The sequence below is a fragment of the Chelon labrosus genome (genome assembly GCF_963514085.1).
Source record: "Chelon labrosus genome assembly, chromosome: 16".
NCBI lineage: Eukaryota > Metazoa > Chordata > Actinopteri > Mugiliformes > Mugilidae > Chelon > Chelon labrosus.
This window is the reverse complement of record NC_140349.1, coordinates 3272104-3294189: the sequence shown is the minus strand read 5'-3', so window position 1 is coordinate 3294189 and position 22086 is coordinate 3272104. Positions and strand designations below refer to the sequence as shown.

The 22086-nt window shown below is 37.6% G+C and overlaps 4 protein-coding genes across 4 annotated transcripts in view; 2 read left to right on the top strand and 2 right to left on the bottom strand.

Annotated features, from left to right (window-relative positions):
* The window catches only part of LOC311501679 (germ cell-specific gene 1-like protein), a 6592-nt gene extending 6374 nt beyond the window's left edge, over window positions 1–218 (top strand). The window contains exon 6 of the mRNA XM_084563640.1: window positions 1–218. This exon is cut by the window's left edge and continues 1689 nt beyond it. The gene's annotated coding sequence lies outside the window, so the exon portion shown is untranslated.
* Window positions 219–3584: 3366 nt separating this feature from the next.
* On the bottom strand, window positions 3585–6903 carry LOC311500897 (recoverin-like). Its single transcript, XM_084562526.1, has 3 exons — window positions 6120–6903; window positions 4481–4592; window positions 3585–3717 (listed from the first exon to the last, which is right to left on the bottom strand). Exons 1-3 carry the CDS (start codon window positions 6498–6500, stop codon window positions 3632–3634), a joined length of 579 nt encoding a protein of 192 aa, XP_084418652.1. The 5' UTR covers window positions 6501–6903; the 3' UTR covers window positions 3585–3631.
* A 6592-nt stretch (window positions 6904–13495) lies between these two features.
* tmem238a (transmembrane protein 238a) lies at window positions 13496–15253 on the bottom strand. The gene is made up of 3 exons (XM_084562855.1): window positions 15209–15253; window positions 14492–14649; window positions 13496–13892 (listed from the first exon to the last, which is right to left on the bottom strand). The coding sequence occupies exons 2-3, from the start codon at window positions 14640–14642 to the stop codon at window positions 13729–13731; spliced, it is 315 nt and encodes a 104-aa protein (XP_084418981.1). The 5' UTR covers window positions 14643–14649; window positions 15209–15253; the 3' UTR covers window positions 13496–13728.
* A 906-nt stretch (window positions 15254–16159) lies between these two features.
* LOC311501061 (coiled-coil domain-containing protein 106-like) lies at window positions 16160–20799 on the top strand. Its single transcript, XM_084562718.1, has 7 exons — window positions 16160–16309; window positions 17444–17590; window positions 17699–17890; window positions 17995–18147; window positions 18229–18435; window positions 18504–18664; window positions 20101–20799. Exons 1-7 carry the CDS (start codon window positions 16270–16272, stop codon window positions 20254–20256), a joined length of 1056 nt encoding a protein of 351 aa, XP_084418844.1. The 5' UTR covers window positions 16160–16269; the 3' UTR covers window positions 20257–20799.
* Window positions 20800–22086: the final 1287 nt, after the last annotated feature.

Sequence of the window (22086 nt, the reverse complement as noted above, 5' to 3'; positions counted from 1 at the left end):
AACTCGGCTGACTTTGGTGATCCTTGAGTTTTTCCTCTTGCTTCCCCGTGAAGCTAAAACTGGTAATATTTACTGAAATGTCTCAAAATCGCCTGGCTGCATTGATTCGATAAAAACTTTCTGGAAATCTACTAACTTTAGTAATCCCTTCATTTTCCTTCTTGCACCAATCAACATTTGTCCAGCGCTTCCAGAATTAACTAAATTCCCATAAGCCTTGGTTGTGCTTTGTGTTTAGCCCAGCGTGGATGGACTCTGAGATACAGATACAGCACATCTAGGAAAGAAAGAAAACACAAGGATCAAAGATTACAGCAACAGAGAGATTTGGATGTTTAGACAGATGCTTTCAAATGCTGGACAGGAGATTATGTCTATAATCTCCCCAGTCAGGCGAATAGCAGAGAGAGAGAGAGAGAGACTGACATAACATAGGCAGGGAAGCAGAGATAAAGCGGACTGTCAGGTCACTGAACAGTATGTGGAGAGTAATTAAAAATATAAATTAAGAGGCTGAATTATACAACACTTATACAACTGTCTAAGTAAGGGGAGAATGTGCTTCTGTTTTCTTGTATCCATTTTATTTTGAATATTTTAAAGATTACAGAGGCTTCAGTTTCGCAAAAATATTAGCTTCTTATTCACAGTTTGTGTTAATCCATACACATTTGTTTATTTATTTCATGTACTTGTTCTGTGTATTTGGTTAATGTAGTTCAGGAGACTATGATATTGTTGTCTGGATGAACGTCTTACCTGGTCAGGGTTAAATTTTGTCTTTTGTGAATTAAATCATTTGAATTCTTAACGAAATATGCAACTTGTGTGTACGTTCACAAACAAGACCGACGTCTCAAAGAAAGTGGAACGAGACTTGAAACAACTGGGTCTTTTGTTTTTTTTTTATTAGAAAACAATACTAATCTTTTGCATCGAGGCCCTTATCTGGGTTTGTCTTGCGTAACTTAAGGAGGTGGTGACAGTTGTTGAACACAACATCTGGAGACTGAGGGAAGAAAGAATGGTTTGGTTTTTATTTCTAGGAACCCAAATCAAAGGGATTTAGAAAAATAAATAAATATAAAATACAAAAGAAGAACGTTTTAAGATGAACGCTGTTTCAAAGATTAGCAAAATAATATTGCTGGTTTAAACCTTTACCCTGCAACAAAAAGTCCCATTAGTGGCATGATATTCAGGTTACAACAATACAATTCAGGGTCCTCACTGCAACATTTCTCTCCAGAAACAATGTCCTGGTTTCTCTGGATTATCCGCAGACCTCACAGCAAACAGAGGGAACTGTTCCTAATCAGAACTGTTCTCAGTGGGATATGAGGATTATCCCGCAGATAAGTTTTTCAAATGTAATTTCTCTGTTTTTTCTCGGCACTAATGGAACTACAGCCGAAGACAATTAGAGATTAACCTGTGAGTAGTTTTGTACCTTAATTAAAAATATATATATATATATGAAAAAAAGGAGGTTAAGCACATGCATGCACCAGAAAATTAAGGAAAGGGCAATTATTAATGCGTGCACTGTCATTATAAAAGCTATTGCAGTATATAGCATGTTTACAGTTTTTACCCATGAGAAATCGGATGGCTGTTCAGTCCTTCACTTTGGTGTAGACTAAAGCTGCTCAGCAATTTTTTGACTTTCATGGTGGAAGGGAGGATGAATCCTTTGACTCTTCTTCTATGGTACGAGATAAACAAGATGCCTCCAAGCATTTAAACAATGCATTGATTGATAGTTGTTTCCTGTGTCTGTTTGATAAGAAAAAGAGCAAAGGGGAAGCCAATGACTCACAGAGCTAGGACCATATTAAACTGGACTCTTTACTTTTAGTTTTATTAAGATTATCCAAACACATTTTACAACCTGGATTTTATTTCTGGCATAAAATACCGTCGTTTACTTACCCATATAACTTTGGTGTCATTTGGAGTCATTCGGACGATATTTAGATCCAGTGGAGCCCTGGGTATATCCATGTAGTGGGAGTGACTGGGGCACCCAAACGCAGCCTCTAAATAATGCATTATCTGTCTTCAAGAAACCCTACGAGTCCAGTTGCCCTTGAATTTGTCCATATCACATTTTATTCGTACAAATCTTTAACTATTGTCCAAATATCTGCAAACACACTGATCTAATTAGAAAAAGTCATCAGGCTAACATGCTATTCTAATTAAAATTATCCGAAAATACAATTACTTTTTATTTATTTATTGAATTTCACAAATAGACTTTGGAACTGAACATACTTTGCTAGCTAACAGTCATGGCTTTGAATTTTAAGTATTTCCTGTGACCCTGTTTGGTTTTCCTTGTGTTTCCTGTTTTTATTTTGTAAAGTTCTTCATTGGTGTTTTTAGTCTTGTTTTACTTCCTGTGTTTTCTCCCCTTTGATTGTTGGATTGGTTTCTCCCATTAGTTTCACCTGTGTCTCGTTAGCCCCACTACCCACATGTGTATATATAACCCTGCCTTTCCCTTTGTTCGTCTGTTATATCTCCCTTGTCCTATTTGTTTTACTGCCTTGTGGTTTGTCTTTGTTTTTTTTCAGCAGTTTCTTTTTGGATTTATGTGTTTGGATTACCCTCACATCCCTGCAGTGGCTTCAATTGTGTTTTTTTAGTTTTTATTAAAGTCATTTTGTTGCCTGACAATTTCTAGAAATGCTACTGAAGTGCATTCCTAGCTAAAATAACTGTTAGCCCTGTACGCTTAGCTCAGTTTTTTGGACTAACGTAAAAAAAAAATGGTTTTTAATTTATCATAACATCAGCTTAAAATACTTTGAGAACCTTTTTTTTATTACAATTTCATTGTTTCTACTGAATATGTTGAACTTTATGAACAGACTTTGGAATGTAACATAATTTTGCTAGCTTGAAATGCTACTGAAGTAGCTAAAATAATTATTAGTCTTGTACATTTAGCTCAGTTTTGTAAAAAAAAAAACATGATGGTTTTTAGTTTTTATTAACATATTTTAGTTTCTATTAATCCTAAACAGACCTTGGAATTAAATTAGCTTTTGCTGTAGAAATGCTACCTTGCTAACACAATTATTAGCTTTGTTTATTTAGCAAAGTTTTAACTTCAAAACCCCATAATGGTTTTTAGTTGATTCTCATCAGCACAAAACAGACTTTAGGACTCATTGTTTTTTTTTATTATTATTATCATTTATTAAAATTGAATAGTTCTGATTTATTGAATTTATTGTGAAGGGAAAGTCCAGGATGAACACACACAGTTTTATATGTTATTGTACATGAACAAACCTATTCTCCATCATCACTATTCAAATATAACATCACACTTGCAGGATTTTGCCACATGGAAAAACTATACAAGACGCAAAATTAGATAATAATAATAATGATGGCACCCCCTCCACTTACTGCAGTTGCACCATGAGCTACATGTCGGTCAGGGATTAAAAAAACGCAACAGCCCATGATAACATCGGCAAACTTGGGAGAAAAAAATATTTTATGGTGGTAACAGGTTAAACTAATGAACAAGGTGTTAGAATGTGTTTCATCTATTGCAGTTTCAATGAAGAAGAAAGACGGGACTGGAGAAAGTTTCAGATACTCTGTTTTGCAGTTACTTTAACGGCGTGTACTGAATCAAACGAAGGGCGTCGTCATTATCCAACACTCCCTGGATGAATTCGCCTTCCGCAACTCGTTCTGGACAAAAGAAAAAAAGAACATGTTCAGTTTTCAAGTATGGGTTAACATGTCATTAATGATTAAGCGTCAGTCAGCGTCTGCTAATAAAACAGTCAAGTGAATCAGATACTCTTCCATTTTGATGGATTGCGCCAAGATCAAAAATTGGCAAACTGGTGGCATACATTTTCATCTGTGATGTTTGTGAGATGACAGTAAAGTAAATTCTCAGTCTGAATGTCTTTATGTCCTGCTGATTATTAGCACTAGCCTTAGCTGTTGTTAGCTTGGCCACTTAACCAGTCTGACTTAGCACTTGTGTTAATTCCATTCACTAAACTTACTTTGTGATGGCATAGATATGATTGGATTTGACCTTTTGGTATTATGTTACATAGATAGAAGCTATCTTTGAATTATAAAGGTGGCAGTATATATACATTTAATAACATGGTCCTGATCTGACTATGGTGGCTAGGCTAACAGCAGCTAAGGGCTAGTGCTAATAGCCAGACTATGCCACAAAATTGCTGTGAAACACCATACATCACTTTTCAATCTCGACGTTGTTCTAAACAGCTCAAGCAGTTTCAAAATTCATATTTACTGCAATAAATATTTAGTTATTGGTCATCTCTATTGAGTGTTTGGCGGCAATTTTATTGGACAAAATGTGACTGTACCTTTGCAATCCGAAAGAAATCAGTTGCTTTAAGGATTTTCTTGTGTCAAGTCAAAGTTTTATTTATATTAAATTCTATTCATGGTGTATTTATCTCACCATCGTCTCCTTTGTCAAAGAACTTCCAGAGTTTGTCTGCCCTCTTCCCTGCTGTGTTTTCATCGTCGGGCAGATTAGCCAGTTCATCTTTGGGAATCAGCTTGAAAATGGCCTGCAGCAGAAAAAACTCACTTTTCACTGTTGAAACATTTATTTTTTGCATGCATTAATAATTACCCAAGAGCCAAGTTGGCTACTACAGAAGAATAAACTAATGAATGATTAATGAATTCTTCAACAATGAACTCGTAACCATCGCATTCAAATCCCACATCAAGAACAAACTGCAGCAGTGCCACGGATTAATCAACCAATTTTAATCTTGTAAATTAAAATGTGGTTGCTATAAATAGGCCTGCTGCAGGTGAAATAGTGATTTCATTTTGAATTAAATACTCCAGTGGTGTTGACACTCACATATTATACGATGCTGTTTCTGTTTCTGTTTCTGTCTTAACCTTCGTATCAAGCAACAGCATTTTACTTTCCAGGGCACACTGAATAGTCACATTTAACAATCATAAAATAAATAAGGAATGCCAGTTCTCTTCAGTTGTTTCATCTATAACTACTGCATATTTGAATATATATATATATTTAACTTGCCATAAAACCCTATTTTCATTGCCACTGTCAAATAACTTTTGTTATTTTTGTATTTTTGCAGAGGCCCCTAAAATAATCATCTCCCAAATCATCATGTACGCAGATGATACAGCTCTCTATGTTTTATTAAACCAACACCTAGTATGTCATCACATTTTACTTCTTTAGCTGCGCAATCAACAATCACATTCTACCTTAATTCTATAAATGTATTCTCCAAGCTCCCTGCAAGCTTAGGCCTAAATTTATCCTAAACTGTTTATCAGAGTCGATTAAAGACTAATCCTGTGTTTAGAAAAGGTTACCTAACAAAACTGGCGCCAAGACATGTACAGGAGCTTTTACTTTTAAAAATAAATTTGGCATCAGGCTTGTGATCAGGCTGGTGAACAAAGCAGGAGTAGAACAGCCTGAATTTGTGACATCATGATCACATTCTTGGTTTTTAAATATTAGGAATAGTTTCCTCATCTGCAAATTTTCACTATTGATCTTCCTCTTCTTCATGCTTTTCACGATTTAAAAATAGATCCATTAATTCATCCATCAAGGTCTTAACTTACCCATTAGTTACATTATTTTTGTTATGTTGAGGTCCCAAAAAAAATTTCAAACCATTTTACCCATTAGTTTGGTCCGCAGAGGCTGCTCATATCCAGTAACTTTTAAAAGACACTCAAATATCAACTTGTATGCAGATGATGACATTTTCTATTATTGGTTTTGCTCAAATTCATGCAGAAACTTGAAACAAAAACAAAAACATTCCTAATGTTGTTTTTATGTCCACAGCTGACTGTAAAGTTGTTGCCATGCCATCATAGCATCATATTTTTATCAAAATAAATAAATAGAAAAATAGAATAAAAATAGAAATTTCTGCAATACTGCAATATTACTGTGTATACTTTAGTCTTCTCCAGCTAATGTAGAGGTTCTCAACTAGAAGTTTCCACACTTTTCCCAACCTTTGGCTTTTCCCAGCCAAAGAGTTTGCCAGTCACTATGACTGGATCTTTTTCCAAAAACTCACCGTGCAAATTTCCTTGACCTCCGTCTTGGTGATGTATCCGTTCTTGTCCACATCGAACAGTGAGAAGGCCCATTCCAGTTTCCTGGTGGTCTTCCCGGTCGACGTCATGTGGAGGGCAATAATGTACTCTTTGAAGTCCAGTGTGCCGTCGTCATTCGTGTCAAAAGACCGGAAGACATGCTGGGCGTACGTGTTGGCATCGCTTTCTGGGAAAAACTTGCTATAGATGCTCTGAAACTCCTCTTTCGAGATGCGGCCCGTTGGACACTGCTTCTTGAAGTTCTCATACCACTGGGCAATCTCAGTCTCTGTGAACTTGGTGTTGAGCTTCAGGTCCTCCAGGATCTCCTTGGACACGGCGCCACTCTTGCTGTTGCCCATCGCTGCTGGTGTTGGGAGATGATTTAGAGCTCTATCAGAGTGTGAACTTGCAGCCCTTGCCTCTATTTGGGGCTATTATCACACAGTTACAGCCTAGGACCCCTCTACTTTGAGCGGTGAACAGAAGACTTCAGTATCCTTGTTGATCTTGGTCCTGGCCTGCAACTCCAGTCCACAAAATGAAATGCTGTGAAAAGAGCAGAAGTGGCTCGGTAAGCTCATTAAGCCAATCAGCCATCAGTAATACCAACGAGAGGTGCCATGGAAGAGGTTCAGCCCAGGACAAAGGTGAAGTCTTGTTTATCGCTATTTATAGCGCAGTGCTGCAGACAGCAACAGCATGTTTTAAAAATACGCAGTAAACCTGGTAGTAAATGGCACATTTTGACAAACATCCAAAAATGTGAAGAAAATGCTTATGTGCTGTACATTTCTTGGTCAGTCCTTAAAAATATGCATCATGGCCGAGTTTTTCAGCTTTAATTTTCGATGTCCAACCAAGGTGTACAACCAACCAAGCACGGATCAGCTTTTTTCATTCAAGTGTTTCTCCAAATTCATATTTCACCAAGAATGACCTTGTTCTCTTTTTGCAAGTGGGTTATTTTAAAAGGAGCAGTACGCCAGGTTGTAACTATGTCAATAAATAATAATATCATCAAAAAAGATTTCTCAATTGAGCCCTGGAAATATGGATTTTCAGTTTTCATTTTATGCATTTTTACTTGTTTTAAGGTGATAAAATGAAACATTAAAGTAAACTCAAAAACATTTTTGCCCTGCTAGAGTCTTAAGCCTGCTTTAATATACACCAACCAAGCACAGATGGGCTTTTTCATTCTAGTCGTTCTCCAAATTAATCTTTACCTTACTCTCTTTTTCTTTTCTTTTTTTATTTTTTTTTTGTTGTGCACTAAATGGCAGTGTTTATTTTTAGGAACATAGACCAATAAGGGGGTCGACCCACAAACCATTGCTAAGAATATCCACTAAGGAGGTGTCTTCAAGGGGTTTCACAATAGCCTCTGGCTCACTATGTCGTAAAGAATAAGTACAAAAAAGCAGCACACACTTACATTAAAAGAAAAAAAAATGCTCTATTGAGTTTTTTAATGTAAAATGCCTCTTAAAGCCTTAAATGCCTCAACTAAACTATTTAATGTGAAGTAAATCCACTAAAATGTTGTCAAGAGTATCCAAAACTTGAAAAATATCCATTTAAAGTGGAAAAACTTCTTCAAAATTAATTTGCAATCAATCGCACTATTGGAAATCAGTCGATTAATCGCGATTAAAATTTATATTGACTAACAGACTCATTAACAATTTGATCATGATTGAATTAGTAAATATAAAGACAGATTAAATTCTAATAAGGTTATAGGTAAATTAAAGATTATTCAGGTATGCCAGTGTTTTCTTCAACAAGGCTTCATCATCAAAGTTCCTGATTTGAACTAAATCAAGAATCAAGAGCAAATTAGTGCACATGTACGTAGGCAATAATGCACACATTTACAAACTCATCAACAAAAACAAAATGCAGCTTTTCATTCATTTAAAAGTGTTTCCCTTCATTTGAACGCTGCTAAATACTTTTGTAGCTCTGTTTGTGTCCTACCTGTGGGATCAGCTGAGGAGTCCAGGACAAACAGTGATGCTGTGTCTGCGGGCGGTAGAGGAAATCAGCCTCCACCTGCTGAGATAAGTCAATTAAACGGGATTGTCCCGAGGCGGAGCCGCGGCGGCGCTTGTGTGAATCCACGTATTCAGGTGTTTATTAAATCAGAAGGAGACACATGAAGACAGAGACGCTGTGAACCCTCGTCAGCCCAATGAGAAACAAAATACTGTAAATGTGGATAAACATTAATAAACTCAGACTGTATAAAACTCTTATCTTACTCCTTTTTTGACAATGACGCCTGACTTAACAAGAACTGTTGGAAATTTGAGTTATTTGAAATGACATTAAATCTTTAGCATCGACAGGATTTTATTTAGTTTTATAGTTTAATTTGGTTCCTTTGCTCATGGACATAGTTTAGCTTCATGTTTTGTTATGGCAGCTTGTTTTTCTGTCAACATGTAGTCAGTTCTGGTTTTATTTTCATTGATAATTACTGATGATAAAAGAAATGAAAATACCCCACGTCTTTTATTGCAGCTAATTAATCAAAGTTGAGTAATCAATTAAACACTAATAGAAACAACAAAACAAACCACATCCTCAGAAACTATTTTCTGCAATTTCCCCATTGAGGGACAAATAAAGGTTTTTCTTATTCTTATTATTCTATTAACACCTAGAAAGAAAGAAAGAAAGTAGGAATAATCAGCATCTAGATTAGAGCTACAGGTTTTATCTGGTGTAAAATATAAACGTGATCAAGCGACAGAGCCAAAGTGAGTCTTGTCCAAACCTTGGATGTTTTTTTTGGGGGGGGCTTATCAGTTTAAATGTAGTGGGGGCTGAGTCTGTTCCTTCCAATGTTCTTAACTGAGAGTTGATCCACCATCTGCTCTACTGTAGTGAAACAGTCTGGAGGGAAGGAGGTCAGAGGTCACGGCCTTTAACCACCATTTAGATTTCACTGTGGCTTATTATGGATCAGATACTTATGTAGTTATACAGTTATCAGCCATAACATTAAAACCAACGACAGGTGAAGGGAATAACATTAATAGTCTTCTTGCAATGCAAAGTTCTGCTGAGGAATCTGGTCCTGATCTTCATGCAGATGTTATTTAGAGACAATGCGACCTTCTGCACCACGAAAACTGCTTCAGAACTTAAGTTTCACAATGATGATGTGAAATTTTAAGCATGTTTTTATAGAGTTTTAAGAGTTGGATTTTTACTCATTTAGCCTTTATTTCTAGATGTGACGTTGAGCTAACTGAAGGAATTAGAAGTGTTGTAAACTCAGATCTCTGTCATGTTATATCTCCACCAACTACAACAACTCTGACTCAGGCTGATTAAGATGAGATAAGCGGCGGCAGACAACCCGTCCACCTGCAGCTTTTAGGTCCGTCGGAGCTGCATCGATTTTCTTTTGATACAAGTATAGAGCCTTGTCCCAACTTAAGCGTCTTTGGCAAACTGCTGATCTCTCTTATGTATTAAATAAAACAACTTAATTCCCGTGCTGACGTGCTGAGCCCTCGCTCTTGGAACAGACAAGCGAACAGGTGATCTGGACTTTTACCATCTGGCTGGCTGAAGCCCTGCAGAGCTCCTCCAGAGGGACTGGAGAACTAAAAATACCTTTATCATACAAAAGAAAGGAAACACGAATAAAAACATATGCACTCAACAAACCGACTATGATTTTGAGATGATGTGCTACAGAATCACATGCTCTGGTGTGGCTGCTAGCTAGTGGCTGCTAATGTTAGCTAGCTTGAGTTAGTTGCAGTTTGGGATGTTTCACAACACAATTTTACTGATTTTATCACAAAATTGAAACTAGAAATTAACACTAAGAAATGCTCAGTGATCCTCTCCACTTGTTTTTGTGTTTTTTGGGGGTTTTTTTTCCAGGCTGGCCTTGTGTGATTTTGCGCCAATTTGACATTTTTGGAGGGAAAACTTTAGCCTGAATCTAAAACAAATAAATCTGAAACTACCAATAAAAAGTATCCCAGATATGAATATAGTATCTTTAACTCCTAGAACACAACAAAAGTAAAGTGAACAGAGGTTAAATTTGATGATTTATTTCTATTTTCCCACTAGCTTGACTGCTAAGCTATTTTGCTGCAGTTCGTTTTAACCGAAACAGATTTTTTTGCAGAAAGGCAACACTTTTCACAACTTTTAGAGGACCTTTGGATTCTTTTTATATATTTTATGTAGGTCTGTAAGGATTTCCAGTCACCAGGTTGTCAAGTCAAGTCACGTTTATTTATATAGCACACTTAAACGCAATGTAATTGACCCAAGGTTGTGGTACAACAACTTTTTCTCTAGTTATGTTTTGTAAAAATGACGCTAAAACCAAAGCAACTGGACATGTTTGAGCCCTCATAAAGATGTTTCACCACTCGTCCATTTGTTTTCTTCAGTTCTAAATGACTGGTAGGAGAGTTTAGGTTTTTATTTTCGAAACCCAACCAGAAACTGACATGACTATTGTCTATAATAACCCAATACTCACTTACAGGTTGAATAACGTCATCTAATTACAGGTAAGTGGCGAAAGGTCTTTAAGAAAATTCTAACAAGTCCAGTTACCTGTGTTTTATGTATTATATGTTGGCTCATCTGATCAATTATAGCATTTAATCTCCTTTCCCATGCATAATCAATAATAAATTAGAATCAAACATTTATTTCCGCTCTGATATTTTGCATAGATGAAGCTGTGCAACATAGCTGCCGTGTTACACCTTGTCCTTTGCCCATTATCGTTCCCCTTTTAGAACGAGGATTTTCCCCTTCTGGTTTCAGATGCTAAAGAGTCTGGATTTATCGGATTAGACGTTATCGTCCCTTGGCTCCTGGGAAGAACCTTTCCCCTGGGAGACTGAAATGAGATAGAGACAGATACAAGCAGCAGAGGAGATGATGCCAGGCAGCGTAAGGAGGATTTGGCAGCGACAGAGTCCAGACAGAAGATGATAAAGGGAATGGAAAATCATCTGATACCAGAGCGAAGCTAAGAGGTATTAGCATGACTCTTTGGCCGAACCTTGAGGAAACAAAGAGGCTAATCTGGACGCTCTGACGCGGCACCACGGCCTCCAGCGTGGATACTAGTGGAGAGGAGTAAAGAGAGGTCAAGTCAACAGTCAGCCAAAGACAGTATGACGTAAAGAGGAGGGACTACTGCAGGATGTTTGCATGTAGATCAAAAATCTTTGTCTCACTTGGCAGAGGGGGATACTGATCTGTTGTCAAGCTTTGTTAAACCGTTCAAGAATAAGATATGATCTCTCCCCAATCAGTAAGTTATCGATCAGTTTGGAAGTGTGCAATTAAATCTCCACAGGGTTGGGGCATTTATTTATTTTTTTTGAACAGACATAACTCTAGTTGAATTTCTCTGAGAGCAGGGAGAAAATAATTATCACCAAAAATGTAATCGATGGCCCCCCACTTATTCTAGACTCACTGGTGATTGGTTAACGCTTCGCTCGGTAGCGATGTTGGACTATACGCTACGTTTATTAATTTATTAATTTATTTTCCAACTCTCATACTCTGACAGGACAAACTGTCAATCATCATGATGTCACTTCCTGTTTCTATGGCTTCAAATAACTAAAACGAGCGACCTAAAATGACAGAAACCCTCCTTGACAATTTGACTGTACTTAGGCACTTTAGTGCATGGAAGGGGCGGGGCTTATATGACCTATATTATGCAGTCCCTCCTGGTGGCTGGCTGCAAAATAGGTATACAGTCTATAGTTGTATAAAAATTATCCCTGCATACAGTTGGATAAATTAGCTGTAGAGACTTCTGCTGTAAAGTTTTATCGAGGTCAATGGAGGGTGACTCACATTTAGAAGCTAGCATCTAGTGGCCACTTAAGGAACTACATGTTTTTTTGGGGACTTCCTCATGAGCATCACGTTTTATATGTGTTGTTATATTGACTTTATGGATTTTTATCTTAAGTTTTTACTATTATTTGCTGCTCAGAGCAATTTATTTTAGTAGAACATGACGTTTTCCACTTTATCTCTATAAAAGGGTGCAATCAATCATCTCGTCAGGCTATCAGAAGTCACTATGAGGACAGCGATCCTCATAATCCCATTACTAGTTGTGCAGTCACTGTCTGCGGGGGAATACCCTCCTCGTGTTGAGGATGTTCGCTGAGCTTTCAAGGAACACTGAAGCCAAAGGTCAAATACGAGCAGTGGTAAATACTTTCCGAGCTTTAGATATAATCCATTAGGTTTCCCTCATCATGGGAGCTTAAACCGCCGGGTCAGCTCAGGTGAAGAGGAGCAATTGAAGTGAATCTTTTAACAGAGATTTAAATATATCTAAACAGGATCCAATCGCTTGCTTTTATTCTGTCAGAGTAAGTTTAAATGATCGGAGACAGTAATCTACTGCTAAGGTGAGAGGTGAATCAGATCAGGAGGTTTCCTTTTCCAGTGGAGGGAGAATCTGCCGCGTCGCTCTCAAAGTCTCGGCTTTTTAAGGATGCTGTTCAGGAGGACAAATAACAAAAAACACCAACTAAGAAAAGATTTAGATGACTAATTTGCCTAATCTGAAACTCTGAATATAAGATTAATATTATATTTATTGATCTACAGAGACTAGAAACTACAAAAGCACAAAAGAATCTGTTGAATGTGAATAATGTTGTTTATGTCTATGAAAATTTTGAAATTTCAAGCAAACCATTCACTTTTCTAACTGAAAGTACCTTTCGCCTCCTTCTAAAGTGAGACAACTCATGTTAAATCCCATATATATGTATTTATTTCATTTATAACTTCTTCTTTTGTGACATTAATGTCCTCTGAACACTCTTTAAACTGCCACAGGTGGATAGTTGCTTTTGTAGTTGCTGTTGCTCACCAGTAGAGGTCACTGCAGGCAATTTACAGAACAGAAGAAATTAATTAATTCATCCCCCACCGACAGGAAATTATCCGGACCCACTAAATGAATCAGTAAATATACAGGGTAAATAAATATCTCTTGAACTTCTATCTGCAGTTGTATTCTTCCTCTATTACCTTTTTCTAACAGAAACTTTTATTTATATTATTAAATTTATATTTTATTGTATTTTTTATTAATTAATGACTTAATTTCATTTTAAAGTCAATTAAGGCAGCTATTTTGGAAATGGCTGCCAAAAGCTATTGACTGCAGTGCACATATGAACCCACTAGGGGGCAGATGACAAGTCTATAATTGTGTACAACATGTTTTTTCAGGTAAGTATTGATTATGTAGGAGGTCTATAGAATAAAATGGATTAAAGGAGATGTAATAAAATCAGACTTTGTTATGACGTATGAAATGATTTTTATTGAAATACAACCAGAGGCTCATGCTTTAATACGTAACAGTCAGAAACACTTTAAAAAATACAAATACTACTCAGAATAAAACCTGAACAGTACAACTAGGAGCTGAAATGTTGGACAAGCTTGTAACACTTGAGTTTGTTCTTCCTTTATAATATTAACACTGACTAATCATCACATTATTTTTAAAATGAAAGGGGCCGCTGACGTCCAGGGGGCTCAGGGGTGGTTCCTGTGCGGGCGGATCTTGCGGCTGAGGGTGCGGGCGAGTCGGTCGACGGCGCTGGTGATGTGTCCCAGCTCCTTCTTGGACTGAAGGCCGTCGATGTTTCCGCTGTACCACAGCACCCAGCCGGCCAGAGACATGACCACGAACAGGGCTCCTGGACACACAACACAGTTATCATCTGCACTCATTCATGATTCCTGCAGAAATGAACATGAACACAGTGAGTCTGGTGGCCACATTCAACCTTTACATCTACAACGTCATCATATTCAGCCGCTCACGATCTAGTTTCAGTATGAACCAGCTAGAATCAGTGAGGACAGAGACGATGGAGACGTGGAGACATCTTGGTTCATCTTCTACTCTATCAATTCAGGGTTGGAGTCAAAGATGGAGGAAGAACCTCTCCTTCTCCTCCTTGTTCTCCTACTTTGTCATAATTTTTCTTCTTCTCTTTCTTCTTCTTCTTCCCCTTCTTCCTCCTCCCTCCTGTTGGTCATCTTCTTCTACTGAATCATTCCAGTATTGGAGATAAAGTTGTGGTAAAAATGTTCTCATCCTTCTCCTCCCCTTTCTTTTTCTAATCCTCTCCTGTCGGCATTCATCTTCTACTGAATCAATCCGTATATGGATTGATGTTTTGGTGTAAACACATGTGTCTGATCAGATCACTGTATTTAGTGACTTACTCAGTGACTTACTACAACTACACTGAAGTGACTGCCAAGTTAAGCGAGAGACAAACAGACATACCGGTGTAGACCAGTAAATCTCCAAAGTCATTTTCTTTGATCCGCAGGTCGGCGAAGACTCCCACCAGCAGAGCGGTTCCTCCCAGCAGATCCATCAACACGGCGAAGGCCAGCGCTATTTTACAGTGAGACAGACCATCACACAGGCCCATGGTGAAACTGGGAGGAAGAGGAGGAAGAGGAGGAGGGAAAAGACTGTTAACACCTGACCAACCAGTAAACTACAGTTACAAACAACTACAACTAAAATAAATAGAAATGATTAAAACTGTAGCCTCATATTCACAAATCTGCACCAATGAGACACTGACACAAAGATTTACTTGTCCATTCCTGTTTTTTTTTTTTTTTTTTTTTTTTTACCAAACTAATATTTTACTTTTTGGCAAAACATTACATATGAGCTCTTTATATATTTTGAACTAATCTGGAAAGTAACAACAGATTTCAGCAGAATATCAGAATAGATAGAATCCGTTATGTTATTTCTTATACATCTCAGCGGAGACCACCTGCAATCGCTGCAGAGAGCCCATTGCTAAATGGGACTATTTTTGACTAATTATGAAGTTAACTTCATCCCGATAGTTAAATTTGCACCATGAACACATCCGCGTTAACTCACTAGTTGTTATTGTCCGGTCGGCAGCTTAAAACTCTTCATTGAACGTTTTCCTAAAGTTTTTATCGTGTTTTTTTACTTCACTTCCGCGTTTACCTTCGTTGTTGCGGCCCTTCCCTTTTACCTGAGACCCGCCCCTTGGGTGACACGCTTCCGGTCTGAGTTTTCTTCTTCTTCTTCTTCTTCTTCTTCTTCTTTCCTTGGGATCGTTCATAAACTCTAGTATTTTTTTTATAATATTTAATTTTAATATTATTTATAAATGTATTCGCATAATTATATTGAACTTATTTATTATTTTAACAGTTATTCTTATTGATGTTTTTTTTTACGAGATTTTATTTTTCAGTTTAAGAATGTAATGTAAAAAAATGTGATTTAGCCAATGAAGAATAATTGTTGATAAAGTATTATGTGACTTCTTCACTCCTTTCATTATTTCTTTCTATGAAATATAGGATTTTAATATTATTATGTCAGATTAAGATCGGACTAAGATTAGGATTTAGTTGCTCTACCTTTTTACTTTCGTAACGTTTTTACTTATTGTTTTCTTTAAAATATTATTGTTTTGTGCTTTAGCATAGTTTAATATTTTGTGATTTAGCCTGATGGAAATGTATTAAGTGTTAATAAAGTATTTTGGTGACAGATTTCTATTTCTTCTTCTTCTTCTTTCTTCTAATGTACCATAATTTATATTATAAATGATTAAATATGTAATTGTAATATTGCTGTAACGTAATTTTTGAAAATACTTTATTATTCAAATTGTATTTATTTATTTTATTTTATATATTTTTTTAATTATACTAATTGTCCTTGTTGTTTCCTTTTAAAAAGACATATTTTATTTATTTATTTTGTTCGTGTGTTTTTAGCCTAGCGGAAATCTGTTTTGCTTGAGAGACGGTTCTGCGCATGTGTGACGCGAGCAAACCTGAGCGTGCTACACCTGTTGGCGCCACTTATAATCAGGTAATTGCCGCAGAGAGCGCGTGTGGTCTCGGCCGTGGAGCAGCAGCTGTGGCTCGTGTCAGGCCGTATTACTCAAGTATAACTGCGCACAGAACGAGCGGAGACAAATAATAACCACCTGACCCCAACACTCGGTTTATTACTCACCTGTAGCCTCACCTGACAGAGAGTTGACGGTCATGAACCCTCCGACAGCCAGAGACGAGACTAACCCGCCAGGTAACGACACTTTAACGGCGCGTGCACCGTGTGCAGCGAAGCGTAGGAGCTCAGAGATGAAGGGAAGTCAATGAAATGACAAATGTTTGGCTGCGTTTGTTTGGATGAAAAGCGACTTGACTGATTTGTAGGAAAACAGAATCACTTCCTGCTCCTAAACTGCTAAATGAATGATTATGGACAGGTAGATCAATTAGAGCACGTTTGTGCCTTAACATCTCTATTGTAGTCTCCGTTTGCTTGTATTTTGAGTTTTAGTCTATTTTATCCAAACCTCTGGGCCTTAATAAGTTTATTAACTGAGCTAAAACAAGTAATTAATCTGCAACACACAAAACAAAGGTACACGCTTCTTTGATTTCACTTTTTCAGAAAGGATATATTTCTATTTTACTGTGTTTTTACATCCTCTAAGTTTAATATCATAAAAAACAGAATTACTTTCTGCGTTTTAAACCAAAAAAATTAATGATAACTGACATGTCAATCACATTTTATGCCTTAATATCTCTACTTTAGGGTCTGTTTCTGATTTATTTCCATGTATTTTGGTGTTTTAGTCTAATTTATGCAAATCAATGCAACTTAACACATTTATTAACAGAGCTGAAGAATGATTATTGATAAGTAAATCCACTTTTGTGCCTTAATACTTATATTTTAGCGTCTGTTTGCTGATTTATTTCCATGTATTTTGTGTTTTAGTCTGTTTTAAACACAATACTGGGCCTTAACTGTTGGACCACATGTGTCGTGTGAAATAAAACATATGGTTGGATAAAAAAAATCTCTACTACTGAAGATTTAAGACTTGATTTGCACAAAACAGAGTCACTTTAAGGTTTTAAACAGCTAAATGAATGATTATCGATAAGTAAATCAGTTTTTATGCCTTAATATTTATATTTTAGTGTCTGTTTGCTGATTTTCTTTCCATGTAGTTTGTGTTTTAGTCTATATAAACAAGGCACTGAGCCTTAAATGTTTAAAAGTTTATTAACTGAGCTGAAAAAAGTAATGACTGCAGCATTTATATAAATTTAAGGACAAAACAAGACGTGAGATGATCTGTGTCACTTGATTTGTTGGAATTTAATCCTCTGTTGTCTTTTTATTTTTATTTTAACGTGTCAGAGCACTACATGCCGCAGTCGTCGGCTCCGTCGTCATCGTCGGGCGGAGGTTTGTATCTGGACGCCTACGAGGTCTCCTTCCCTCTGGAGGGGAGCATGGAGCGACCTCCTTCCTATCATCTGGGCCACGGCCAGCACATGATGGACGGTACGCCGCGTCGTAACGACACATGAGCGCATTGATGATTGATGTGTCAGGAAGTAGAAGAACTCAGATCTACTATATTATGTCCTCTTCCTCCTCTTCCTCCTGCAGAGCCAGTGGTGCAGGAGCCTCCTCACTCCCAGTACAGCCCGTTCATCCTGGTTTCGAACCTGCGCGCTCACCTGTACGTCTCCCTGGAGAAGAACACCTGGCTGCAGAAGCGCATCGAGGAGCTGGAGGAAGAGCGGAACTTCCTGCGCTGCCAGCTGGACCGCTTCATCGTCAGCCTGAGGAGCCCGGAGGGTGAGGAGGAGGAGGAGGAGGAGGAAGAGGAGGAGGCGCCAAAACGTCTCAGATCAGAAACTCTGGGATGAATTTGTAATAATTTTATTTATTTTTCCGCTCAGTGACAGAGTGGTGTGGAGACCCTCAGCGTGGGGTGAAAATGCAGCCTGCTAGCTCTCCCTCCCCTCCCTCCCCCATGACCACCAGGTCCGGGATGACCCTCAAACGCCTGCAGGGTCCTGGACCTCGGACCCGACGCAGCGCCGCCATCCCAGGTGAGGAAGATCCCGAGACAAAGAAATGCTTTTAATGTGAAAAGCTTGTTTTTATATCTGAATTTTCATCTGTGGCCGTAGTTAAGCAGGAGTTTCATCTGGAAGAAGACAGTTACTACACCGAGGACGAGTATGTGGAGGAGGAGGAGGAGGAGGAAGAGGAGGAAGAAGAGGACTCGTCGCTGGAGAAGGGCTCAAAGAAGAAGGGCAGAGGGCGAGGGGGCGGAGAGCCGAGGATGAAGATGAGGAGGATCTTCAGGATCACCCACGGCCGGGAGAGGCAGCGAGGTGAGGATCGGGTGACGTTTAAAACCAAACGAACCACATGTCTCTGAGTCTGGTTCCTCCCTCGGCAGTGAAAGACCCGGACGGGGTTCTGATCCGCTACAAGAAGATCCTGTCCACCTACCAGAGGGTGAGGAGCATGTCCAGAGCCTTCCAGATCCACGGGGTCGACCGCAACACCATGGCCTCCACCTCCCCCATCGCTGAGCTGCTGCTGGTGGCGCCAGAGAAGGTGACCAGTTAAACTTCTACTGTTGATGAATCGTTTATCTCTGGTCTCTACTTGACCTTCAATATTTATTTCTCTCCTTTTATAAACGTCTAAAGCTTCTAAAAGAAAACCAGGAGTTCAGCAAGCTTTAGTAGTTCTAAGTTCTAGTTTCTAGTTCTAGTTCTGGTTTATAGGTTCTAGTTCTAGATCTACCTTTGATTTCTAGTTCTAGTTCTGGTTTCTAGGTTCTAGTTCTGGTTTCTAGTTCTAGGTTCTAGTTCTGGTTTCTAGTTCTAGGTTCTAGTTTCTAGTTCCAATTCTGACTTCTGAGTTCTGACTGCTGACTTCTAGTTTCTAGTTCTAGTTCTGGTTTCTAGTTCCAATTCTGACTTCTGAGTTCTGACTTCTGATTTCGAGTTCTAGTTCTGGTTTCTAGGTTCTAGGTTCTAAGTTCTAAGTTCTAGTTCTAGTTCCAGTCCTGGTTTCTAGTTTCTAGTTTCTAGTTTCTAGTTCTAGTTCTGGTTTCTAGGTTCTAGTTCTAGTTCTACCTTTGATTTCTAGTTCTAGTTCTAGTTCTGGGTTCTAGTTGTGGTTTCTAGTTTCTAGTTCTAGTTCTGGTTTCTAGTTCTAGTTCTGGGTTCTAGTTGTGGGTTCTAGTTTCTAGTTCTAGTTCTGGTTCTGAGTTCTGAGTTCTGAGTTCTGATTTCTGAGTTCTAGTTCTTGAAACCACTAGAAGCTAGAACTAGAAACAAGAAACCAGAACTAGAAACTAGAAACTAGAACTCAGAACTCAGAACTCAGAACTAGAACCTAGATCCTAGAAACCAGAACTAGTTTCTAGTTCTAGTTCTAAGTTCCATTTTAACATCACCACAAACTCCATCCTCCCCAGTGGTCATCCAGGTGAATCACCACCTTTCTGACTCTAAACATTAGAAACAGTCATGAAGGAGGATTTAGAGCAGGACTGTTTGTTATATTAGAATATATTGACTAGTGTACCTAATGTTTTGTCAAGTGAGCATAGTTCTCATAAAGGACAACAGTGAAATTATTGGACACAAGTGAGTACGTTTCTGTCTGAGATCTGTGCAGAAAAAGGTAAAAGACTCAGTTTAAATACTAAAAGACTAAAGTTAAAATAAAATAAGTAAAGTGCAAAGCTACAGTGGTGCTATTAAGTCAGGAGACAAACTATGAGAATAAAAAAAAAAAAGGAAGCTATATGAAAATAAACTCGATTAGATTATTTGAATTAACTTCAGACCTAAAATAAATCTGGTTCTTTGCGTTTCACAATAAAAGCATCTCTGATATTGACTCTATGCTGCTTGTGCAGACGGACTAAACAAGAGGTGAAGGTCGACCTCAGCGCTCGCTCCGCAGGGTTTCAGCCTCATGCCCAGATTTTAATCTCTAGGTTTCCACATTAAAGATCAGCTGGGATGTTCCCGCAGGTGTCGGAGGTCGGGGAGTTCGAGGCGTCGAAGGAGAAGCTCCTGGATTACGCCCGCCGCTGCTACAAGACCATGGACGACCCGACGCACGCCAAAGTCCAGACCATGAAGAAGACGCACAAGCTGCTGCCGATCTCCTACAGGTTCAGGAACTGAAGGCTCTCGATTCTGAACACGGAACTAGATTTTCTTTTAGTTTTATTTTTTACTTATCGTGCAGCTGTTACAGATGTTTTCTTCTCTTTCATTTGAGCAGCAGATTTCAGTTGTTTGTTTATTTTTTTGCTTTAATTCAGAAAGTTCCATATTAATTAGAAAACGTGCACATTGTGAATTAAAATGTCCTTGGACAGGACGGATGAACTTATTTTTCTTTAGAGCAGGCATCAACATATTATTTATTATAGAGTTTGACTGAATGTGTCTTGAATTTGTTGAAGATTATTCACAGATTAATATTTTTCTTTCTATTCGATGGCAGAGATATTTATTTTTATTTATTTTTCTTTCTTCCTCGTCATTTGCAACATGTGCAGCTGTTATATTATTTAAATCTATTTAAGTTTGTCACTTATGAAGTGTTGATTGATTCTGACTGAAAACAGAAGATGTGAAATGTTGTGTCTGTGCAAGAAAGTAAAAAACCTTGAACGCATCATCATTATTTGTTCTGTCTCTGAAAGTCTAAATGGATCTAAATTAAAGTTTAAATTCAAACATTTGAGTCCTGAACGCAAAGTGAAATATTAAAAAATAACGTATTTACAGCATATATATTACATTTCAGGCATTTGATTCAGTTTTCTACTCATCTTATTAACATTTACAGTGAGTTAGTATCGTGTATGTTATTGCAGCCTGCAGCCTGCAGCGCCCTCCAGTGGACTAAAGTAGAAATTACAATAAAATAATAACCTGCTCTGGTCCAGTGAGTCACCAAGAAAGGATCAAGTAAAACCTGATTATTTATCTTCACCTTCATTACAACTCTACAATCATCATTTATTAAGAAACCACTGGTTTCACCGAAACTGGTTTATATTTATTTTTCAGGTGAATCACCACCTTTCTGATGCTGTTTCAACATCAATTCTACTACACAACACTGGTTTTTAACAATTGGACTGATGAACGTGTGGGTTTAAGACAACAATACTGATTGAAATATTTTTAAAAAATTATTATTTCATTTGTCTGCACCTGTTATGTTAAAATAAATAGAGATTTTTATTTGTTGGGATGACTGGAACTGAATGCAGCCTGATCAAAAGACCCGTTTTAGCTTTTAATATTTTTTTCTTATTTTTATAATGGTAGCTCATGGAAGAGTAACTATAATTATATATAATTATGGGTAGATGTTATATTATTACTTTAATTTTTTTTTAATAATAATCTTTTTTGAGAATAATATTGTGTTTCCTGTTGCTGGGATTTATTTATTTATTTAAACTTGTTTATTACCACCAAGTCTGTAATTTTCTGTTTGACTGTGTAAATGAGATTTTCAGGGTTGTCTGTATTTTTATAAAACTTTTTTTTTTTTACTCTTTTATTCTTTCATTATGATTTTCTTGTATTTTTGTCTTTAAAATATATATTTTCTTATATATATTGTTTTTTGTCACGTGTATTTTTATTGTCAAATATGTTAAATAAAGGTAAAAGAAACGATAACATCCCGAAATATATACATATAATTAATAATTTATATAAATATATAATTAATCATTTATGAATTAACGAACAAATACGTTGTGTTATTTAAAAAGGCAGTGGTGAAATTCATTTCCCAGAATACCCTGCGGTTAGTTTGGAGGAAGGGGAGGGGGGTGTGATTGGAGGGGAATCGTAAAACAGAACTCAGTTTGCCCTTTAACCTTTCCGAGCTGACCAATCAGAGAGGGAGTTACACAGGAAGTAGTAAAACCAGCCCGCCTTGACGGACAGCTGCTTTTAGCCAATAAAAATGCGGGAGCGGCCCCA